We start from the raw sequence: 12084 nt of genomic DNA on the forward strand, positions 1-12084 counted from the left end.
CCTATTGGTGTCTTTGAGCCACCTAAAATCTTTTAAAAATCTTTTTTAAGACCAAGAACTCTTCTCATCAGGTCTTCTCAGAAAAAAACCAGAAGGTTATCTCTTAGAAGACAACCCGGAATTCTCACAAAAGACTGTAAAGTCTTATAATCAATGCCACAGGGCCTTCTCATGAATTTCTTCTCATAGAAGACCTAAATATCGTTATTTCCATTGTGGGTTTATGGGTGCGTATACGTAGTGTCGCTACGTATACGTCACCAGGTACTTTGCTTCATTTTGTCATTTCTCAATATTTTGCTACGTTTATTAGAATTTATTCAAACGTCATCATCATCACAACTCATTTGACTTGATAATTGCTAGTTGTAATTAATTTTTCCCGGAATATTTTGTCAGTGTAAACACATTTTACCACCCACAAAACAAACACAAAAATCTCTCCCTGTAATTTAGCCCTGACATTTACTACAAAGACAATGGCAGTTGAAACGTTTTGTTACCACAGCCCACATTTGCCAGTAACCGATGAAGTTAAATAGTGATTGTTTGGCTTTTGAACAAAAAAACAGAACAAATAGCAGTCTTCTAGCTCCGCTAACCTCAAGATTTCCCCCAAAATAAATGCATTGCCTTGTTTGTTTTGCAGTTGTACATCCTCTTTCCCCCTAAAAATTTACATGTTTCCCATGACATACTCAAATCTATTCTATTTTCAATAGAACTACCTCTCTTTTCCCGCTTTCCACATTTGTCTCAATAGAATTTCTGCACTTTCATGCAACTGTTCATTGTTCTATTCCTTCAACCCGTTCCCCGTTTCATAGAAGAGGGTCTTCAATGATTTGTTTACCCTGTGGCGGCTGCCCGCTTCCGTCCCATTCTTTTTTTTTTTTTTTTGCAATTCTATGACTCTCTCTCTAATAAATGCATTGTAAAAGTTGGTACACTCAACTTTATTATTGTAGTTTTTGTTGTTATTGCTTGTTGATGATGACGATGGCAGCAGTTGATATAAGGTGTGTTGTTGCTGCTGCTACTGCTGTCGTGATTTAATGACGTAGTTGTTTGCACATACAACAACTACGTATATATTATTATGTTTCATATATAAGTAAATATATAACAATTTTCTGCTCTCTGATTTCATTGAGTATGGGAGAGAGAGAGTAAACTTTGTGGAGAAGGCTGGTTTAATTGGGTGGGTCTCTTTTTTCTCTTTGCAATTTGATAGAATTGAGATAAGAGAAGTCTTGTAAAGAGCAATGACAGTAAAATAGAGCTGTCGTTGCTGGAATTAAAGTGAAAGTTAATACCACTATGCTGTTATTAACGAATACTCCTGGGCAAGTAAGGAGCCTTCTGTGAGAATACCGTCTGAGTTGCTACATCTTTTGTTCTTTAATACGAAAATTTTCAGATTTCTGCAAGACGATACTATCTGGGCTCCTGCAATAACATTTTCTCCATTACATGAAAGACTGCCTGCACGTATACGTCTTGTCATAACTTATACGCCAGTATGAACAACCCGTTATTTTTAAGTTACCAGGAGTTTTTCCCATATAAGACCAAAATATTGTTTTTTCCATTGCACAGTGGATCCACCCATTGGCCAAAAATAAAAAAAATTAATGTCGAAATTTTGGTACAACATCTGGCACCTCTGACAGCTATGACATGGACCTTTTTAAATATATATTAGTTTTTGTTTCATTCGAACGCGAACTTCTCAAGGAAGCTTCAAAAGTCAGAACATTTGAGTAATATTTTTTTGTTGCGAATACAACCTAAATTTTAAGTGCAAGTAAATATATTCAAAATATCGCGAAACTAATACGTATATCAAAATATTATAGTGGATTTTGTGAAATTCTAGTTAGCTGCATATTTTCTTAGTGTATTTTCTAATGCCAATTCGATCATATACTTAAATTTGACCTAAGGTTTTAGTCATGATGCCCAGCAGTGCCCACCTCGGGAATAATTTTCTAAAGTAGGTCATGGGTTTAAGATTATTCAGTATTAAAATCAGCTGCCATCTAGTGCCAGACTATAAATGGTGGGTCGCTCACTAAAGCTGCCCTAGAATAGTGTCTCAATTGATATATTAGCGTATAACTGTGTTATCTGACCACGTACATTAAAATAATTGGCATCAGTGGCAAACTTGTCTTACGTTGGCGGTACGTGCCTTCCAGGAAGAACCCTATAAGATCTATATTAAACATTTTACCAGTTTTCAGACAAAAATTTTGATTTTTTTTAATCCACTAAATTGGTTGGATTTTATGTTGTTTTGGAGACGGTTTTGTTTCCCCAAGCCTATTTTTGCATCAAAAGATAATCGGGACCTTTGTTTATGTCATTTTGTATTAACAGCACAAAACAATTCTTACCGTATACCCCCTCCAGAGGGGAAAGGGGGGAGAATGCTACGCTCGTGGTTTCTTAAAACAATCTTTGCAGCAGCACAAAGCTGTAACTGGCGCATTGGCTTGATTTTTACACTCTAAATATTTTTGGCCACTTTCTCCATACAAGTGGATCCACTGTGCATTGTGGGTTTATGCGAATAAGTGATGTCGTAACGTATACGCTACAACAATAGGACTTCCCATTAAACACCAGAAGAAGACCAACAATCTTAAAGAATACGTAGAGGTTTACCCATAGAATGATAAAAGGGCTTTTAATGGAACAATGAAACGCTATTATCACCAATTCTTTTCATAGAAAACTACCAGGTCTTTTCAGAAAAGACCAGAAGAGGTTATCTCAAAGAAGACAACCTCTACTTCACACAAAATTCTGTAAATTCTTCTCGCAAGTCTTCTACTGAAGACCACAAAGTTCTCTCATAGAAGATCACAATGATTTCTTTCCATAGAAGACCAAAATATCGTTCTTTCCATTGAGGGGGTTGTGGGTGCGTATACGTAGTGTCGCAACGTATACGTCATCAGGTTATATGTCATTCGTTTTTAATGCTCCATTTCCTTTAATGCAGTCGAAGAAATACATCTACTTTTAAGTCGTTTACCTATTGTCACTTAGAATCTACCCAAGTCGATAACTAATTGACCACCGATTGTTCTAGTTGCGTATAAGTATTGTAATCAATCATACGCTCCTAAGCGCTAATAATCACTCAGAGGCAGTGTGAAATATGTTGCAGGTTCTAAAAACGATTAAAAAAAAAAAAACAAAATATTTCTATTGTGATATGGCCCCTGAAAAATATTTTTTTTTTTCAAAATCTCCATATTCAAGGGAAGACCACAATGATCACAAGCAACGCATCTCACACATAACATCAATTTTTCCAGATAACTGATAACAGAAAACCCACACGATTTTCTCAGATAATGCTACGAGAGGAGTTTTATTGTAAGACAACAGAATATTCATATAGAAGACCACAAGGAAATCCAATAGAAGACTTGGAACACTTCCAAATGGATCACCCTTAAGAGTTCTTATTCATACAGAAGAGCATTACATTTCCCTGTAAAAGGCGTTGATGTCTTTTCATTGTTGGTCACTAGGAATTCTCATAGAATATCTAAAGGTCTTCGCATTACAGACCCTATGACCTCGACCGAGAAGACAACAGGGTCTTAGAATGGTTGATCATGAAGTATCATAATATAAAACCACGCGTTCTTCCCATAAAAGACCATAATAAGATTAGGCATTTTTTTAAATGCTTGGATAATTGTCTAATGTATAAAAGGGAGAACTTCTTATAAAATACCCAAACTTTTTCCCATAGACGGCTACAAGAGATTTTTTTTAAAACGCAAGTCTTGACGGATTCGAATGCCTATTGGGTGCGTATAAGTATTATCGATACGCCATAAATATGAACTTGGTGGAGTTGACGACTTAAACCAGGTAATTTTGGGTGATAGGAGGTCATTGTATGGACTATTATTATACCCTCAGCCTTTAGGTATATACACCTCGATCAAAAATGTGGCTCATGGAAATAATGGTTTCGGACCCCAAGAACGTTTCGACCAAATCACTTTTAGACAATTTGGAATCGATTTATCTCTGTCCACCCGTCCGTTTCTATGGCTGGTTCGCGCGTAAACTCTCGAACGAATGACGTAATTTGGCCCACGCTAATATTTTATCCTTGAAGATAGGCCATATCGGTCGTCTTTTTCGCCCACATCCCCCAGAAATGTTAAAAAAATTCGCTAAAATGATACGCACCCTCTCAAAGAGGGGTCTGTTTATAGCAAACCATTCGAAAGGGGCTTATATCTGTAGATGACCCTTTCAAAAGGCCTTCTACCTACAGAAGACCCCTTGAAAGCTATGAAAGACCCTTTTAAAGGAGCTTCTGGGTATGGAAGATCTCTCGAAAGAGGCTTCTACCTATAGAATACCCCTTGAAACGATCTTCCATCTAAAATGTCCCTTGGACGGGATTTCCATGTATAGAAGACCCCTTGAAAGGGACTTCAATTTATAGAAGAAACTTTTTAAGCGGCTTCTGTCTATATAGAAGACTCCTTAAAAGGGAACTTTCTATAGAATATCCCTTGAAGGGTGTCTCTACATATAGAACACCCGTTGAAAGAGACTTCTGTCTATAGAATACCCCTTGAATGAGGCTTATGTCTGCAGAAGATCCCTGAAAAGGTTTTTTTATTTATAGAAGACTCCTTGAAATGGTCTTCTATCTATAGAAGATCCTTTGAAAATGGGCATCAGTCTATAGAAGAATCCACGAAATGGGGTTTATACCTATAGAAGACCTCTTAATGGTGTTTCTATCTATAGAAGGGGCTTAGAAGGGGCTTTTATCATTATAACAATAAATTGAAAGTGTCATCTATCTATATAAGACCCTTTATATGTCGTCTATCTATAGAATACCCTTCAAAACTGGCGTTCATCTAAAGAAGATTCCATGAAGACTAAGAAGACTCTAGAGAAGATCACTTGAAAGGGGCAACTTCTATAGTAAACACTTTGAAAGTATGGGAAGACTCCTTTAAAGAGATTTCTATCTATAGAAAATCCCTTGCAAGGACTTATACATATCTGTAGAAGACCTCTTGAAAGGTTTCTATCTTTAGAATACCCTTTGAAAGGGGTTTCCATGTAGAGCAGACTCCTTGTAAGGGCTTTATCCATAGCAGTCCCACTGAAAGGGGTTTATACCTATAGAAGATCCCTTGAGAGGGGTCAATATCGTTATAAGACCCCTTGAAAGAGTCTTCTATCTACAGATAACCTATTGAAAGCGCTTCTCTCTATAGAAGACCCCGTGGAAGGGGCTTCTATCTATACAAGACACCATGGAAGGGGCTTCTATCTATAGAAGATCGCTTGAAAGGGACTTGTATAGAAAGCCCTTTAAAAGGGGCTTTATCTATTGAAGACCCTTATAGGGGGCTTCTGTCTACAGCAGACCCATTAAAAGGGGTTATTATTGAAGATCACAATGATTTCTTTCCATAGAAGTGCATAATATCGTTCTTGCTATGGTGTGTCTATGGATGCGTATACGTAGTGTCGCAACTTATACGTCATCATATAAGACGACTTGAAAAGGGCTTCTATCTATAGAAGATTTCTTGAAAGGGTCTTCTATCTATAGAAGATCCCTTGAAAGGGGCTTCTATCTATAGAAGACCCTTGAGAAGGGTATATATCGATATAAGACCCCTTGAAAGGGACTTCTATCTACAGATAAACCACTGAAAGCGCTTCTATCTATAGAATACCCCTTGAAAGGGGCTTCTGTCTATGGAAGACCAATAGGCGTGGATTTTTAAAAGATTTTTAGGTGACCTCAAAGACACAAACAGGCGAGGATTTTTAAAAGATTTTTAGGTGGCCTCAAAGACACCAATAGGCGTGGATTTTTAAAAGATTTTTAGATGTCCCCAAAGACACCTATAGGCGTGGATTTTTAAAAGATTTTTAGGTGGCTTCAAAGACACCAATAGGCGTGGATTTTTAAAAGATTTTTAGGTGGCTTCAAAGACACCAATAGGCGTGGATTTTTAAAAGATTTTTAGGTGGCTTCAAAGACACCAATAGGCGTGGATTTTAAAAAGATTTTCAGATGTCCCCAAAGGCACCTACCTATAGACGTGGATTTTTAAAAGATGTTTATATGGCCCCAAAGACACCTACCTATAGGCGTGGATTTTTAAAAGATTTTTATATGGCCCCAAAGACACCTATAGGCGTGGATTTTTAAAAGATTTTTAGATGTCTCCAAAGACATCTATAGGCGTGGATTTTTAAAAGATTTTTAGGTGGCCCCAAAGACATCTATAGGCGCGGATTTTTAAAAGATTTTTAGGTGGCCCCAAAGACATCTATAGGCGCGGATTTTTAAAAGATTTGTAGGTGGCCCCAAAGACACCTATAGGCGTGGATTTTTAAAAATTTTTTCAGATGGCCCCAAAGACACCTATAGGCGTGGATTTTTAAAAGATTTTTAGATGGTCCCAAAGACACCTATAGGCGTGGATTTTTAAAAGATTTTTAGATGGTCCCAAAGACACCTATAGGCGTGGATTTCTAAAAGATTTTTAGATGTGTCCAAAGACACCTATAGGCGTGGATTTTTAAAACATTTTCAGATGTCCCCAAAGAAACCTATAGGCGTGGATTTTTAAAAGATTTTTAGATGTGTCCAAAGACACCTATAGGCGTGGATTTTTAAAAGATTTTTAGATGTGTCCAAAGACACCTATAGGCGTGGATTTTTAAAAGAACCCCCTTGAAAGGTTCTACTTTCTGTAGAATACCCTTTGAAGCGGCTTCTATCTAAATAAGTTCCATTTCTTTGGTATTCGTTTTTTTTGCTTGTTCATGACATTGATTGTTCATTGATTAGCAGCTGTCGGTAGTAGCACTCGACAACAGCTTATTGATATGCAATGTCTTTGACTTCTCTCGAAAAAAGAAACACCTAACGGTCTGCGACAAAAAAAAAATATATTTCTAGAATTTATTATTTAAGCAACAACAAATACCCTGCTCGTCGCTAATTTATTTATTATCAACAAACAAATCCGGCGAGAAGAGGTGAATTATTTGTTTGAATTGTTAAAATAATGCTAAAGGTAAATATTTTGGAGACTTTTTCGACTCTTTAGTAAAGAGTAATCAGAAAACTCTTTAGGAGACGTTTTTTAAATAGTGGGGGAGGGGACTTTTGGGGTGATTTATCTTCTCTCTTCGAAAGTGGTACTCATGCTCAGGGGTGCCAAGTTAGTGGTTTTCCCGCTACTTGTGGTGATTTTTGACGTACAAAAACCACTGTTTAAGCAGGAATGTCAACTGTTTTAAGGTAAAAATCGCTACAGACCTATGGTGCGTATGTAGCTGTAGCAGTTTTTACCTCGGAACAGTTGGCATCCCTGCTCATGCTCATGGTAGTTGGTTCTTTGTTCGTTTTGTTTGCGGTAAATAAAGTTCAAATGACTTGGTACAGAGAATATGAGAGAGAAAACTCTCCTTATCTCTTTGTGAGTGAATGACTGGTTGCTTGGTCGGGTTGGGTTGGTTTTGACTGGCTTGTGTGTTATGCCCCTGCCTGTCTTTTTCATTAGTTTACTTATGTATTCAGGGCGAGAGTGAGAGTGTAGTGTGCTTTTTCCTGTTCTTTTTGTGTTTGTTGGTGCCTCCGAACAAAATGTATTTTGCAAAGGCTTGTTGGCTAAAATTGTGAAAACTCAGCCGTCAGTCTACATCAAATGATGAAACTGTGCTCATCTTGCAGAAGCTCTAATCTGCTAAATATTGTGATTGATCAACGTCTTAGAATTGACACCTGTCGATATCTTATCGAGATACTATCGCGTCGCATAACGGGCGAATAAAGCCGACAACTTGACGAAATTTAAGGCACAAAAATACCAAATTTTTTGGCTAATTGAAATTGGTTATCAGCAACAACAACAACACCACGACGAATAGCACAAATCAAACTCAAACACATTCAGCGCAAAACACTTTTGGAATATACCGAAGCAGAAGACGACGAAGAAGAAGTGGCAGCAGCGGAGAAGACGGCCACAACGACCAGTATCGTTTGGAATCAACAGCAACAACAATAAAGTAAAGGAATTGAAAGTATTATTCCACCGTGTATTAGATTGTGAAAAACAAAAAAAGAAGCAACGAAAGAAAAAAAAAATTAAACGGCTAAAGCGCGTTAAGCTAACGAAGACGGGCGACAAGAAGAGAGTGCGTCATATACAACACATACGGCGGCCACCACTTGAATAGAAATGGAATTCTAAGAAAGAAGAAAGAAAAAAAAACGAAAACCATTTGAGCCAAAAAAGAAAAGTGAAATTGAAAGAAAGAAAAATTTAATAATAAAAATTAATTAAAAAAATCTGAAAACAAAAATTTCAAATTAACATAAAATCAAACAAGACAAGAAGTGAACCCCTAAATATCGAAAAAAAAAATTACAACAAAAATAATCCCAAGTGATTTAAAAAATTATTAATAATTAAATAATTTTAATTAAATTAAAATTAAATTAGAAAAAAAAATTAAGTGCACCCTGTAAAAAATTGAAAAAAAAAAATCAAAATTAATTTAAAACTTAAATTATAAAAATAAAATTGTCTCAACAATTTTAAATTAAAAATCTTAAAAAATACACCAACCGGAATTTTAATTAACTTCCTGTTACGTGATTATCATCGCCAATTTTTTGTTTCGTGTTCAATTTTTTTCCTGTTTTATTTTGTTTGGTTTTTTTTTTGTTTTCAACACAAAACAACAAGGTAATTAATTGTTAAAAATCGCTCATTGAAAGTGTGATTTTTCCTCCAAAATGGAGGAAATTCATAAATTAACATCATCATCATCACCACCATCAGCACCCACCATAATTACCTCGCACATGACCGGCCTCCTAATTTTTCATAGACCCCCGGTTTTCAGTTTTTTCTTGTTTTTGTTTTTAGTTTTTTTTCCTCTTCTTCTTTTTCTTTAAAGTGAAAGTTGTAGCATGTTTGCGGTTTTTTTATTTCTTTTCTTTGCTTTTATTTAAACATACAACATTTGGGTTTTTTTCGCAAACAATTTTCATTTTTTGTTTTTCTTTCGAACAAGATTTTCAATTTCCTGTTTCCAAGGGAGTGTGTGAACCTTAATGTTGGAATAACGACTACAAAACCGAAATTCATGTTGGCCAAAAAATAATTTTATACAAATCGGTAACTCTCTTCGGGAGATATCTGGCGCCCTAGTTGATTTTTGAAAGTTGATGGCTGAATGTTTTTTTTGCAGCTTTAGGGTAGTTATTTCAGGAAGTATGGACTTGCCTCCGAACAAAATTATACCGTCGCAATAGAGGGCTACGTGTTGTAGCCGAGTGTTACTGTTAGCTATAGTTTTGCGAAAAAAAAACAGTAAGGAAAGGATCAAAGTCTGGCGGGGCCGACTATATTATATCCTACATCACTGGAAAATATATATGGGAGCTATATCCAGATCTTAACCGATTTCAATATAATTTGGCACATTTATTTCCAGACCGAATTCAGTCACACATTCCAAATATCATTGAAATCCGACTTATATAACGTGTTTGGTGCAGAAAATACGCGAAATCGGGCGAAAATATATATGGGAGCTATATCCAAATCTGAACCGATTTCGATATAATTTGGCACATTTATTTCTAGGCCGAATTCAGTCAAACGTTCCAAATTTCATCAAAATCGGACATATCTAGCGTGTTTGGTGCAGAAAATACGTGAAATCGGCCGAAAATATATATGGGAGCTATATCCAAATCTGAACCGATTTCGATATAATTTGGCACACTTATTTCTAGACCGAATTCAGTCACACATTCCAAATATTATTGAAATCCGACTTATATAACGTGTTTGGTGCAGCAAATACGTCAAATCGGCCGAAAATATATATGGGAGCTGTATCCAAATCTGAACCGATTTTCCCCAAAAGCAATAGCGTTCTTCCTATGGCTAAAAAAATCGTAGACCCCAATTTTCAGCTGAATCGAACAAAAAATGCGACCTGTACGTTGCGAACAAAAATACATGGACAGACGGACGGACATGCATAAATCGACTCAGAAAGTGATTATATGTATATCCCCAAAAGGAACTATGGGTCTATTTCGTTTCCTTTAGTATGTTACATACAAATGCACAAAGACATAATACTCCTTACCACAGTGTGGTGTAGGGTATAATTAAATGTTGTGTGGGAGGTACTCGGAGAAGTCGAGCGAAATAGGTTACTCCTTATGAGAGATAAGAAACGATTTCAAAGGAGTTTTCTCTAGATGGAAGACCCTTTGTTGGGGTCTTCTGTAGATATACGCCCCTTTTAAGGGAATTTCTAATGATAGATGCCACTTACAGGGGGTCTTGAATAGATAGTAACGCTTTACAAGGGTTCTTCTACAGGTAGAAGCCTCATTCAATTGGTATTCCATAAATATTAGCCCCTTTTTATGCCGTCGTTACAGGGTTTGTTTTATAAATGGACGTCCATTTTGAGGTTTACTCTATAGATAGACACCTCTTTCAAGGGGTCTTTTATTGATAGATGCTCCTTTCAAAGGACTTCTATTGATAGAATCACCTTTAAAGGGGTCTTCTATAGATATAAACACTCCTCAATGGGTCTTCTATAGATATAAACACTCCTCAAGGGGTCTTCTATTTATAGAAAGTCCTTTCAAGTGGCTTCTATTGATAGAAGGCCCTTTCAAGGGGTTTTCTATAGATCTTTTCGAGGCGTCATCTAAAGATGGAACCCCCTTTTGAGGTGTCTCCTATTCATAGAAGCCCCATTTTAACGAAAACCTTTGTCGGGGATGTTTCGAAGGAGTGGACGGTTATGGACCATCTTCGAATTTTATACAATTTTGAACAAAATATTATACAAGGGGTCTTCTATTGATAGAAGCACCTTTCAAGAGGTCTTCTCTAGATAGAATCCCCTTTTGGGCGGTCCTCTCTAAATATAAACCCCTTGAAACCCTACGAAAGAGAAGCCCCTTTCGAGGGTATTCCATTGACAGAAGCACCTTTCAAGGGGTTTTCTATATAAACAAAACTCTATTCAAGGTGTCTTCTGAAGAAAAAGCTCGTTTCAAGGTGTCTTCTATAGATAGAAGCCCCTTTTAAGAGATTTTCTAAGGATAGAATCACCTTTTAAGGCGTCTTCTATTGATATAAGCACTTTACAAATGTGTATTCTTTAGATAGACGCTTCTTTCAAGGGGTCTTCTATTGATAGATGCCCCTTTTAGGGGGTATTCTATTAATAGAAGCTCCTTTGAAGAGGCTTCTTTTGATAGAACACCTTTCAAGGGGTCTTCTATAGATGGAAGCGCCTTTCAAGGGAACTTCTATTGATAGAAGCACCTTTCAAGGGTCTTTTATTGATAGAAGACCCTTTGAGGGGGATTCCCTAGATCAGAGCTCAGAATACTCGCTCTAGTTCGCTCGAATTCCACTCGTGAATTTTAGCAAGTTGAGGGGGGCAAATTGCCCCCCACACACAACAACACACACAACCTCCCCCCAAATTTTCACTCGCGAGCAAATCGGAGCTCGGAGAACCGCCTATAGATAGAAGCCACTTTCGAAATGCCTTCTATAGATAGAAACACCTTTCAAGGGGTCTTCTCTAGACAGAAGCCCCTTTCGAGCGGTCTTCTATAGGAAGAAACACCTTCCAAGTGGTCTTCTATAGATAAAAACTCCTCTCAAGGGGTCTTCTATAAATAGAAACACCTTTCAGGGGATCTTCTATTGAGAGAAGCACCTTTCAAGGTGTGTTCCATAAATAGAACTCCGAACTTACTTGGGTTCAATACCATTATTTGCATAAGGTAAATTGTTGGTCCTATCAGGGTGTAGATACTCTCTTCGTTAGACTAAAATCTGAAAGTTTAAGAAATTTTTTACCTACTAATATTAGGGATAATTTTGTAATATGGGCCCACGTTGGGTCATCTATACAATATTAAGCCTCATTTGAGCCCTTCTATTCGATATGAGGTCTCATAAGTAATTCTATTTAATACGACACCTACTC

The 12084-nt window shown here is 36.9% G+C and overlaps 1 protein-coding gene across 1 annotated transcript in view; it reads left to right on the forward strand.

Annotated features, from left to right (window-relative positions):
- Positions 1–7736: 7736 nt before the first annotated feature.
- Positions 7737–12084, forward strand: part of LOC141393764 (uncharacterized) — a 54116-nt gene continuing 49768 nt past the window's right edge. The window contains exon 1 of the mRNA XM_073967216.1: positions 7737–8783. Within this exon, the coding sequence (XP_073823317.1) occupies positions 7737–7862 (126 nt within the window). The 3' untranslated portion in view covers positions 7863–8783. The remainder of the gene's footprint in view (positions 8784–12084) is intronic.

Source organism: Musca autumnalis, unplaced genomic scaffold (genome assembly GCF_047663935.1).
Source record: "Musca autumnalis isolate F117 unplaced genomic scaffold, ASM4766393v1 scaffold_2, whole genome shotgun sequence".
Classification (NCBI taxonomy): domain Eukaryota; kingdom Metazoa; phylum Arthropoda; class Insecta; order Diptera; family Muscidae; genus Musca; species Musca autumnalis.